Raw genomic sequence first — 12,962 nt, forward strand, 5'->3', positions numbered from 1 at the left:
AGTGGTAGAGCACCTGCCTAGCAATTGTGAGGCCTTGAGACCAAACTTCAGTACCATCAATAACAAAACAAAAACAAAAGACTTATTAAGACCCTGAAGGAAGGCCAGCTTGTTTTAGTGGATAGTTTTAGACTTCAACAGATTTTTTGGGGGAAGTGCTGAGGAGAGGATCCTGGGCCTTGTACATGCTAGTCAGGTCAGCAACTAATTATTGAGAAGCATGAATAAGAGTGATGGCAGAGGCCTTGATGGAAGAAGAGTTGATGGTCAAAAATGGGAGTGAACTCAGTTGCAGAGTACTTACACGTTTGCTGTCTTCCCTGCAGTCTTACAGGACACCCTTCAGTGGCAACCATGTTAGCTTTGAAAGATTTTTACCCATAGCTCTCCCTTTCAACTCACTGTTATTCCTACAACTTCTCTTATTGGAGAACAGCTGCTACTACAGAAAACTTAATTGAAACTTCCAAAAATGTACAACTTGCCACCACAGCTATTTGTGTTGCATACATCACAGAACATCAAATGATAAGACAATTCTCTAAATGCTGTTTTAGTGAGTTGCAGTATTAGTCGGGATACTTGAGATGAAAAATAACACTGGGGGTTTTATCTCTGTTAGGGTTGGCTTGGAGAGCAGGAATTCCTGCTGAGCTAAAAGGTTTCTGTATCTTAGTAAGACGTGGATTTGTGAGGACACATCATTAGATACAAGTAACACTAAAACACACGCGGACTGATCATAAAAATACCATACATTCTCTAGACAGAAAGTTGACACAGACACATGGAAAGCTTCTCTTCGTTGGTATCAGCTCTACAAGTAGAACTCTGACTTCCTCAAAGAAGTTACTTACCTCACATGGAACAAGATGATATGCACCAAGAACTACGCCTCAGTTAAAAATGAAGACAGTTCAAATACAGTGTGGTGAAAATGGTGAAGTCATTTTTATTCCAGTACTTGACAAAATACCCCATAAAATTCAAAACTTCTACCATTATACAAAAATAGGTCTCTACAAGTGATATGTTCTGTCTTCATCACCAGTAGCAAATATATTAGGCAGAAACATGTAACTTCAGTAGCCTTGTAAGAAAAGTGCAGGACACCGCAAGCTACACATTCAGCAGTATCATAATTTGCAAAAGTTTAATCTTTTCACCCATTTGATAAATACACAAGGTTTATAATTTAATCATTTAAATTAGCATTCCACAAATATACATGTAATTTAATGATTATTGTGCATGAATACATACACAATGCTTCTATATACAAACTCCAGTTTGTTTTCATGAGCTGGCGAGGGATTTGTATACAATCATAAGCCGTGTTTGAATTGGTCCCACTGAATATTCACAATACAAAAGCACAAAAGAATCATTGATTTACAAAAGGAAATTTGTTTAAAATCACGTTAATGATGTTTCAAAGGATTATCTTCTCATGCCAGTGTGAAACTGAGTAGTTGAACCTGTAAGAGAAAAGGAGGACATATAAATGATTTCAAAATGGACTGCTAACTATGTCAGCACACAGGGCAGGAGATTACTCTATTTTCCTTCAAATGTCTTACTCATACCTGCACTGATTTGGAAGAGATTTCTGATTATATATTTAAGACCCACCATGACTGGCTCTACAGCTAGGTAACCAAGACTAATGCTGCTAAGTCCTCTGGAGGTTGAATGTTGTAGACCTCATACATACTGAAAAATCTTTTGGGTCCTCAAAATCTATGCCTTGAGGAACTTTGATGCTCAAAACAAAACAAGCTAAACCCAACCAACAACAACAAAAAAGCTTCAGCTATCATAAGGTGTTCGGTTGGCTTAAACAAATGATTTCTTGAATAAAGAAAGCTACTAACAGATCAGGAGTGAACTAAAACTAGACAAGGAAAAGAGGTTTTTCCATCATAAACGGTGAACCCACTTCTATTACAAAGTATGAAAGTGAGTATATTTTTGAGGAGAGAAAAATGAGAGGCCATTCTTACAAAGTCTTTTAAATGGATTTTTTTTTGGTTGACACATAAAAACACAACATATAGTGGGAATTATTACATTAAATGCTTAAGGCAATTGCTTCCTCCACCTGCTCCCACCTTGTTTTGTGTGCCTTACCACTTTCTACCATGTGTTACTTAAGAACATATTCTCCAGCAGACTACAGCCTCAGAGTTCCTTGCACAATGGTGCTCATCATGCATATTTTATCTAAACAGTTTTGCTGAATGAAGACAGTGTGGCATCACTTTTGGAGAGGAGTGGATTTTCTCTGAGGTGAGAAAATTATGTCTTTAATCCTTTGAAGTAAATTTCTCTGCTGGTTTCAGAGACTAAGCATTGTCTAACTTGGTAACTATGCACTGAATTAGAAGATTTGATTATTCTAAAATATGAAAGTCAAGGAGTTTCAAAAAGAGAAAAGAGCTGTGGGTCAAACCCTGTGGTGCTACCAGTAAGTGGTAAAAACAGAGCACCTGACTGTACAGTTCCAAGTCGTCTTTGCAGTGCTTCTAGCCGAGTGATATAATCTGTCAGAGCTCTGTCAGGATCATAATTCTGAAGCTGAGAACATGCTAAGGAACCAGGATATAAATCAGCTGGAGTGCCTGGGTACCTAAGGATTAAAGTATGTACATGAGTCCAAATGATCCAGAAATAATGCACCTAAATTACCAACTTTGCCCATTCCCTGCTTCCCAAAGGGGAACAAAGAAGTAACTCTTCAAAAAAGGTACCAAGTCATTATAAGAATGTCCAGTACAAGGCATGTCAAAGAGTTTCTCAGTAAATGTTGGATATGTATATATAAATGCATCTTGTCATACAGATTTTTTTTTTTTTTTGTGGTACTAGGGCATGAACTCAGGGCCTTCACCTTGAGCCACTCCACCAGCTTTATTTTTGTGAAGGGTTTTTTTCAAGATAGGGTCTCCCAAACTATTTGCTCAGGCTGGCTTCGAACTGTGATCCTCCTGATCTCTGCCTCCTTAGTAGCTAGGATTATAGGTGTGAGCCACCAGTGCTCAGCTGTCATACAGATTCTAATGTTTTTTGTAATGACCACTGAGTATCAATTTTAGTCAATATTTTTTCAAATGTTTAATCACATCATATATTAAATAACACTTGGTTTTCTAAACCCTTAGAAACCATTATGAATTAAACTACCTCTGATTCTTAGTCTTAGGTTGTATAAATCACACATAATTAAAGATGTCTAGCTACTGGAATGCAAAGAAGACAAAGGCCTAACTGTCTATCTTGCTGTTAAAATTAATTATTTGCTACACGAAGGTTTAATTGAATTCTTACCTGTTCTGAAATGGTAATGGAGACCTAGGGTAGTCTAGATCTGATCTTGAGCGGTATGTTGTATGTCTTGTTTCTCCATATAGCTCCAACCCACCAGAATGATAAAATGGATCAGTCTTTTCAGCACCTAAAGTGACCCAAAATACACCACTGTAAAGAAAAAAATGCCATGCCCTTGGAAAATTTCTACACAACTAATAAAGGCTCAAATGACTGTACTATACTGTGTTCTAGTGATAGTCAGTTTCAATTATTCTTGTTAATGGAGAGAACACTACAAAAAATTTATCTTTCAATATTTGGTTTACCTTTGAACATGACTTTCTGATATTAGGAACTAAATTTCAAAAAAAAGACCTAAACTAATTGGAATATTTTCTTTTAAAAGATCTCTTTTTAGCTATAACAAGGTAAGAGGTGAAGAGTATCTGAGTGTATGTGACTTGGGACAAAAGATAGCGTGGATAAGAAATATAAGACTGAGTCCTATTATCATGCCATTATAGGAAAAAACAATCAAGATGTTAACTTTCAATAAAAGAGAACTCATTATGGTTTTTAAAAACTTCAGGTGTTTCAGTGTACTACAAAATATTTTCAGTGTGCCAAATGTGTTTCCTTTTCTCTGCAGTTCAGCTACTAGTGGAGTATCTACAAGTAATTCAGTGCCAACACAGCACAGCTATGCAGTGTCCTCTGTAACTCCACATACTCTGCAGCTTCTGACCTCATCCTTATACCGAGATGCTCAAAATACAGTATTTCCTTCTAGGTGAAGAGAGAGGGACTTCTAACTTATTATTATTATATGACCCCTTAGTAAACTCAGAAAGTATATGAATATTGCTAAATATTCAACCCATAACTCTTTCCCATGGCTAACAGCAATCCTTTCTTGAGGCAGACTTAAATGTTGTAAGAAGAATGGCTTTGGAGCCAGCAGTTTGGTCTTGGCTCCACTACTTCCTGCTGGGTAATCTGGGACAAATGATGTGTTTTCAGTGACTCAGTTTTTATCTGTAAAGTGTAAATAAGAGTAATTGTGCTTACATCATAGGACTGGCAGAATACATGAAAACCGCTGGGCTTAGTGCAGACTGTCATTAAATAAACTGTTACTACTCTCTTAAAACAATGAGATCCCTAGCCTTGTTAGTTACAAGGGCTGTTTTTGGACAACATAGGCTTTAGAATTCATTATTTGGCAGCTATTATACAGTGATTTCAAAGCCATAAACAAGAAAATACATTATTTTAACTTCACCTGGATTCAGTCCAAAGCCATCCCTGTTAATATTGATGGAACCAGAACCTGTGACTCGATGCCACCGCCGAACCAAAAATTTCATTCTAAAAAAGATCCCAAGATAAAAATTTCATGGCACATCTATAAAGAGTATATGTAACAACCACAAAAAAAATTAAGTCAATTATGAACAGAAGAAATTTCAACATAATCATGATTATCTAATTTAAACTTAACAAAAACCTCTGAGGATTATGGCACAATCAACTGGAAAAGAAGGACAGGACTGTGAGTTCTCCTCACCCCCTTCCCAAGAGGCAGTACAGGTTTCTAATGTTGCTAGTGTCTGTTTCTAGCTTTAAGGATTAAAGGAACCCGACAAGATAGAGGGCAAATGTGGATAAATAAGAAAGGATGAAAAGTGATGAAAAAAGAGAGTGGAGAATGAAAGGAGAAGAAAAAAGACATTTAATTTGGCAGTAAGAATTAACTGGGAAAGCTAGAGGAGGGGTCAGACCATGTGATCACAAACAAAAAACTGTTGGCTTCAAGGGGGTGTTAGTGTCATGAAGCAGTTGCGTTAAGTTGCTGCTGTCTGGCTCATCCTGGCACATGGAGCTTTCTGGAGAGCCAGATGTGATTTCTTAATTTCAGTTTTAAGGCTCAGTTTTAGGAGAGTCAAAATACATGACCATAAACAAGGACAAGAAAAAGAAGGCTGTAGAATGAAGTGTTTCAAAAGCTCCTTCCACACTATGTTCATGGAGCCTCCACTATTCCTCTAATCAAAATACCTAAGTCCTCTGACCTCTCAGTGTCTTCTAAGTTCTGTGCATAATACTCATCCCCACTAGAAAGTGAGTACATTTTAAGTCTTTTTGATCAACATTATCACCCAGTCCAGATTCTGGACTAGGTAATTTCAAACAGAAGATATTGAGCTATATTTTTCAAAGAAAAATAAGTAAGCAGAACAAAATCCCTTGAAAAAGCATAAGATGTGACCTGAAAGATACAACTTTTTAAGCAGCAAAATTCCTTTGGGATTCTGGCCCCAGTGAAACAAAAGGGCAGAGATCCCTGGAGAAGTGAATGTCAGGTACATACTGGACAGGTCAGGACTACCGGGGGCTAGGACTTCAAGGCAGTTTGGATTTTAATTCCATTTCAACCACAAACAGAATAAATACCAAGTTCCTAGCCTGAAACTACTAGGGAAAGAGTGGCAAGAGCATTAGCAGAGACAAAGGCCCAAAAGACTAATACCTGGAAGCAGAATTAGGTCAGGGTTTTCTGTATTGGGTACCATGTGTGGGTTAATTTAGTAGTGAAGAAAATAAAAGTACACCAGCTTAAGGAGTAATTTTTCAAAAACATTTTTTCCCCTCTAAGACTTCACCTATGTATATGCCTATACCATATATAGTTCATGGGCTTATTTGAATTATTTTAAGAAAAGACAATCCAGACTGGATGTGCCAGCTCTGAGTCAACAGATGCATGTGTTTGGGAAGGCCCTTTACAAAGGGTTTACACAGTGTAAGTATAAAAAATTCCTGTTTGAGCCAGTCACAGTGGATCATGCCTGTAATCCCAGCTATTGGTAGGAGGAGATGGTTCAAGGCCAGCCTGGGAAAATGGTGAGACCTCCATCTCAAACAACAAAGTCAGGCATGGTGACATGTACCTAAAGTCCCAGTTACACAGGAAACAGGTAGGAGGATTGTGGTCTGAGGCCAACCCATGCAAACAGCAAGATCCTATCTGAAAAATAACTAATGCAAAAAGGGGCTGAAGGTGTGGCTCAAATGGTGCTATGTGTGGCACAATAAGCAAGCTCAAGGTCCTGAGTTCAAACTCTATTATCACCAAAAAAAAAAAAAAAAAAAAAAAAAGAAAAAGAAAATCCTCCTGGAAAGATGAAATCCTAGAAATAAATAAGCAGGTAGGCATGTCTGAGTGATAGCAAGTTCTTCCTATAGAAACGTCTTTTAGAAAATCTATTAAAATGAATTTTCTTTCAAAGACTTTACCTTGAAATTGCAATGCACACTCTGACAGCCGAACGAAACCTGGTGAAGCCCTTTGGGCGGTTGGTAATCACCTCTAGATCAGTAAAGGCTGGTTGCCCCCCCATGCGGGCAAGCAGTGTCAGGGTTGCCTCTTCACATTCCTGGAACCCACCCAGTAACAGCAGCAGGTATTTCTTCTGATAAATAAGAGCTTTTCGAAAACTTTCTGCCCTCAAGTATTTACCATAAATCCTCTATATTTAAAGAAGGGAAGAACATAAAGACAACATAAGAAGTCATTCAAATTGTTCTTTAGGAGAAGATTACCTAGATCAGAAATAAAAAACAGCAGCAGAATGTCAGGTAATCTATCACTGTTTTCTGCTTTATCAGCAAAGTTGAAAGCTAACATAATTAGCCTTCATACTTGTCCTCTCTTTAGTCAATGGCGTGTGAGTACCAACTTTACGCTTTTTGTTTTGTTTTGAATTTTATTTCCTGTTCATCATATTCATTGAAAATATTTTTGCCATCCTATTATCATGCAGGTTTAAAAAACTATGTAAAAGCTCATTTATTTAGCTTTTTAATAAGTTAATGTTTTCTGGCCTTGTAAGAGTCATAAATATATGTTCCCTTCATAGCTGGAATAAATATTCCAAATAGTTATCCTCCTTTTTGTTTTGGACTTCAGGCTAACTGATTAAGGTATTTTTACTCCAATATTCACTCTTGAGACATTAGAGAGGCTACTGGGAGGGCTTCCATCCTATAGGGCATGATGCTCTTACACTGACAGCTTTTGTTAGGAGTTAAAAAGGTAACATTTTTATTTGCCTATTTGGTGAAGAAACTTTGGGAAATAAGACCACAAGCTCTGGGTGCTGACACTGTGACAATTAACAGAGCCTAATCTGGTACCAGTCCTGGACACATCTCTCCATAAACCACCTGTGACCAGCTAGAGTCCTTGTAATCAATTGTGACAGACTGATAAAGAAACCTAAAGACACAGTCTGAGCACTACCTATATGTCTTTATGCTGTTCAATTAAGGTCAGTGAAAGATGAAACGACAAAAACGGATGGATGATGTCTCCTACCTTTAGGGTGCCATGTTCTGAGTCAGGGCTCAGATTCCTAAGTAAAGTCTCGTTTCTTAGTTCAGCTTTCAGTTTACATACTTCAGCTTCTGTCCTTTTCAAAGATTTTTGGAGAGTCAATTTTTCTCTGTTCCATACTTCTTTTTCAGAAGCAATGATGGCTTCAATGTTAGCACTACCACCAAATGCAAACCTAGAAGACTGGAGAGACCACAGCCTACTTAACATGAGTTTTAAGAACAAGTTTCTGAAGAAGAATCTAAATTAAATATATTAAAAGGTAACCTCATGATGGATACCTAGTCTCAGCTCTCCAACCTCATACAGGGAAAGCTTACAGTCAATTGCAAATGCTGTGAAAGAATATTCAGCAACTCTAATTTAGGGTCCGCTGCTGAGACTAGCTTTATAACTACAGGCCCTGGCAAAAGCACAGCCAGGGAAGATTTAGCAGAATTAGCAGAGCTTTGAACTAAAAAGATAAAGAGATGTAACAGACCACCTGGGAAGAGAATGTTGAGCCTATATTAGAGAAGCAGAGACAAAGTAAGCCACTATATATATAGGTAAGCAGATATGGAAGGTGGCAAATGTGTTACTATCTATTTGACTGTACAGTTGTCTGACTTGTCTCTCCAGTAAATACATGGGTGATTATAGAAACCAGTAATTTATTTTGTAGCTTTTCAAATGGAAAAAATTTAAACTCCCAGAGTAGTTTCTTAGTCAGAAATATATAATTTAACAGCATTTTTCACTTGAGTCATATACACAGCAACTGATAAACAACCAAAGAGAATAGTCAGGATTTGCTTTTGAGTATTTCTTTACATGTGTCTGCTGTCAACATGTGTATGACTTTGGAGAGAAACAGATGATTTGATTATGACTTCATTTCAGTTTTCTCACGTACAAAGCGAGATGTGAATTAGAAATTCTGTATGTATACAATCCAGAGTCTGGTACAGAAAAGCTTCCCACAAAATAATAGCTATTATTATTGTAATCTCTATAAAATTTTTCATAGTTCCTCCTAAGAATCAGATACTTGATACTTTTATATGGTTCAAAAGAAAACTAGATAGCAGTAACTTTGTGCTACTTCTAAAAATAGACGTACATAACCTCTACCAGCTCCTGTTTGTCGATAACACCTTATCTGCTCTTCCAGCTTCATACTCATGTTCCTTAAATCATTCTTTTCTTCAGTCAGTTGGCTGATATGTCCTGTCAGCTCAGCATTTTGTCTCAGTAGTCTTTCAGTCAATGAGCCACAGGAAGTACCTGGAGACATGAAGTTGGACTGGAAAAATAAAATGGTGTAAGGTCACAAAAGCACAAATGTATGTTGAATAACTCATAAAAGTGTGAACAGACACTGAGAGCAAAAGACTTCATGAACTGGTGCTTCGTTAAATAACAGGTAGAAATTTGCCAGACAGGAAAAAGGCGAGGGAAGGACACAATGAGAACAGGAAGAGTGATCTGTAAAGGCACAGAGGCTTATTCAAGAGCGTGTTGCTTTTAGGGAGCTACAAGTTTCATGGTAAGACTAGAGAAGATGCTGCTTCACTTTATGAATGATAGACCTGAATACAGATAAAGGAGAGTCATGAAAGTCTTTAGGCAGGAGCATGTCACAAGCAAGATGTATGTGTCTAGAAAGATTCCTTTGGTAGCAGCATGCAAAACTTACAGAATAAATATCCTAGCATCAGGCAGACCCACCAGGAAGTTGTTGCAACAGTCCAGGTAAGAAATATTGAAAGCCCAAGGCAATGACTAGGGACAGAGAGTAGAAGGCACATAGGGATAGGTATTTGGGAGGTAAAATCCTGACTTAGTGACTGCTTAGATGTACAGGGAGGGGTGAAGGAAGGTGGTCTATGGTGACTTCCATCTTTCTAAAGTGGGTTCTGGGTCAGGAAGGATAAAGGAAAGATGATGTTCAGTTTGGAATGTGCCTGTGAGGTTCCTAAGGGGTCACCATGGGGGAACATTTTCCCAAGAAGAGACATCTAATAACTAACTGAAAATATAAGACTGGACCACAGATTCATGGTTTATACTACAACAGCAGTCTACCAGATGATAATCTCCAAATTTGTTCACTATTATCTCCAGAACCCAGCACAGTACCTGACATATGGTAGGGGCTTAAGGTAAGTGTTTAATAAACAAATCTAGTGAGAGCTCAGGCTGTAGGAATGAAGAAGCTTTCATAGCTATAGTCAGAGGATGAGAGGAGAAAGAGGAACTCATGAGGGTGACTGACTGAAGAAGCAGATGAAACGAGAGAAGAATGATCACACAAAATCAAGGAAAAAGGGTTCTAACAAGATGGAATTTGTAACGAGGTCAAAAATTACAAAGATTAAAGACAGCCAGTGAAAAAAATTCATCAGGTTAGTCAACAGTAGACACCAGCAAGATTCTAAGGATGGCTTCAGGGAGTGGTGAAGAGAAGCCAGGCTGCTCTTTAAAGAATCTTGGTCTCTTTATAAGAAGGCAAAGTAACTACTCAATAATAATAATAATAATAATAGTGAATAGTGAATAATGAATAATGTATAATGACTTTCCTTCAAGCTTTCACTATTCTTATTGGGGAAAGGGAAACATTATATTTAAAATTAAAAAAAGAGCAAGTAGAAACTCTTATACAATATGCTGCCAGTTTTAAACAAGTCATAATTTGTATTATATCGCTGCTTCCTATGGTTTACGAAGAGCTTTAAAAAAATATCTTACCTCTTCACCTGGCTGTCCAGTTAACTTCTGTAGTTGTAAAAGAATTCCGTCAATATTTTCCTCAATCCAAATGAAAGCTTCATCATCTGCTGTTTCAAACTGTTGTCTTCAAGAAAAAGATTAAAAAAAAAAAAAATCAAAACAGACCTTCTCAGGGGTGTTTCCTAACAAAAACATTACAGATTAAGGGATGCTCTGTTTCACTTATTACTTATTTCTTACACTGAGTATTCTCTTTCTGTGGGTCAAAACGTTAAGTTTTTTTCAGATGTATGAGTTTTATTAAAGAATATCATCTCTTAATGTAAAGAAACATTAGTTTTACAATTACTTCCCCACTCTGGGCTGGTATGTCTAAGAATGACATTTTTGAGGATCAGGCAAGTCTAACCTATTAGAGGCTTTCTGGGCTAGATACTCAAGTTTTGAAGACACATGTTGAAGCTTTTGCTTGATCATTTCCAATTCATGTTTACAGCCAGTTTCTCCTCCATTCAGTTCAATCAATTTTGGATAGCTTGATTCTTTTGTCTCTCCTTCTATTTTCTGTTGAAGAACCCAATTTCTAGTTCGATCATTACTCAAGCTCCAAGTGCTTGGCTGGCAATTTTGGACAGAAAAATAAAACAGTAATTATAAATGAGCAGCATGTCATATTTTCTTAAGAAAGCATAATTATATAACAAATAAAGTTCTATAGATTTCATTAAGTGATTTGCACATAACTATATTAACTATTTAAATAAATTGAGTCCGAGATCAAAATTTTATGATCAAAAAGTTAAAAAGAAAATTTAAAATACTTTAAAAACCTTAAAAATATTAAAAGGAAATAAAGTGCCAGTTTACCTCATTAAGATTCTGATACAAGATTCGTCTACTTTCTCGCTTTTCTTCTCGTTCTAGCTCTTGCTTCTGGAACTCCTGCATAATTCCTTGTAGTCGCTTTCCTTCAAGGTCTAACTTATAAACTTGTTGTCTTTTCTCTTCCAGTTGGTGTTGAAGATCTTCCACTTTGGACTGCAGTTCATGCATTTTTTTCTGTCCTTCAGTATTGGCATCTTGTTCCGTCTGCAGTGTCTTCCTATGAACCTGTCTATCTTTTTCCATTTGTTGTCTTGTTTGCAAAGAATCCAGTTTATATTTTTCAGTCTCATTTAATAATTCTACTATGCGACTGTGTTTTTCCTCTAGCTGTTTCTGCAACTCTTTAAGTAAGTCCTCCGAGGGTAAGGACGGCCGAGACTGCACACCATCATCATTGCTCTGCAGCTGAGCATGCAACTCCCGCTCCCTAGCTAGGGTAGTACTCATTTCCTGAATTCGAATTTTCTCAGACTCTAGAAGTACTTGAAGCTCTAAGTTTCGGCCTTGTTCTTCTGACAACTGGGCATCATACAGCATTCTTTGTGACTCTATTTTCTGCTGTGATTCATTTAGTAGTTGTTTCTGCTGTTCCAAAAGTAGATTTAGCTGAATATTTCTCTGTTTCTGATCCTCAAGTGAAAACTTCAGATCCTTGCAAGAGAAATCAAATTTAAGAATCATTAATATTATTGAAAAAACTTTGTAATATATAACTAAGACTTTAGACCAAATCAGTGGCCTCTGGTAATGGAAGACAGAACTGTTATTCAGTTAATTTAAATTTTCATTGGCTCGAAAATAATTATTTGGACAGTCATCTGATTTTCATCAAGTAATATAAATAAAAGACAGGTACAATAATATTTTCCTCTTAAAGCATTTACTTTCTCTGGCTAAATATGAAGCAGGGACATTTCTCTTAATAACAATCCTTAAAAATAAGTGTTCTTATATTACCTTTTCATATATTAATGACATGTGATTGCTTTTACTGTTCAGTACTTATATGTGAATAAATGTGAGAAAATAACTTATTAGTACCATATAAATGCCATGTTAAGAATGATTATGATACCAAACTACTAAACTGTCCACAGATTTTCCACAGGGTGGATGAGACAGTGACACCTTTTCTATTTGATAATTTAATGAACAAACTTTGTTTCATGTACAGAATTATTAAAAATACCACAAAAAATTTAATAGATTTACAAGTTTATAACATTTCCCTGTGCAACTGTTATCACAGGAGAAATTTAACAAAGAAAGAAAATAGGACAAAAATGCTGGCAACATATTTTTCCCATAGTCAGTGAATACTGGATTAGATTTATAGAGGAAGAGCTCTGAGAAAGTGAGGCTATTGTCCATGTAAGACAACGTGCCTTGAGCCGAAAGTCATGCAAGGCTGGGTGAGCCCAGCCTTGATAGAGTTCAATGCTCATACCAAAGTTTCTTCAAGTACAGCAGCAAGTACTCCTGCTACCAGAAAATTATCCCTGCGCCCCTTCTCTGGGAGAAAATAGGAATCAAAAACTTCTGCATTAAAGTGACATGCTTGCCCTATTTATTAAACTGTAACTGCACTAATTCACATCTCCAAAGTATGGTGCAGCAAAGAATCAGTATGCATCCTTGGATACAGCAAAATATAAAA

General features: G+C 36.9%; 1 protein-coding gene across 8 annotated transcripts in view; it reads right to left on the reverse strand.

Moving 5' to 3' along the window:
- Positions 1 to 927: 927 nt before the first annotated feature.
- Akap9 (A-kinase anchoring protein 9) overlaps positions 928 to 12,962 on the reverse strand; it is a 156,226-nt gene continuing 144,191 nt past the window's right edge. For all 8 annotated transcript variants that reach the window (XM_074064769.1, XM_074064763.1, XM_074064766.1 and 5 more), the window contains 10 exons: positions 11,288 to 11,956; positions 10,830 to 11,038; positions 10,439 to 10,544; positions 8,808 to 8,990; positions 7,688 to 7,888; positions 6,607 to 6,839; positions 4,592 to 4,677; positions 3,328 to 3,454; positions 2,490 to 2,629; positions 928 to 1,478 (listed from right to left, as the gene is read on the reverse strand). In XM_074064769.1, the coding sequence (XP_073920870.1) occupies positions 1,441 to 1,478; positions 2,490 to 2,629; positions 3,328 to 3,454; positions 4,592 to 4,677; positions 6,607 to 6,839; positions 7,688 to 7,888; positions 8,808 to 8,990; positions 10,439 to 10,544; positions 10,830 to 11,038; positions 11,288 to 11,956 (1,992 nt within the window). In that variant the 3' untranslated portion in view covers positions 928 to 1,440. The remainder of the gene's footprint in view (positions 1,479 to 2,489; positions 2,630 to 3,327; positions 3,455 to 4,591; positions 4,678 to 6,606; positions 6,840 to 7,687; positions 7,889 to 8,807; positions 8,991 to 10,438; positions 10,545 to 10,829; positions 11,039 to 11,287; positions 11,957 to 12,962) is intronic.

The sequence above is a fragment of the Castor canadensis genome, chromosome 2 (genome assembly GCF_047511655.1).
Source record: "Castor canadensis chromosome 2, mCasCan1.hap1v2, whole genome shotgun sequence".
NCBI lineage: Eukaryota > Metazoa > Chordata > Mammalia > Rodentia > Castoridae > Castor > Castor canadensis.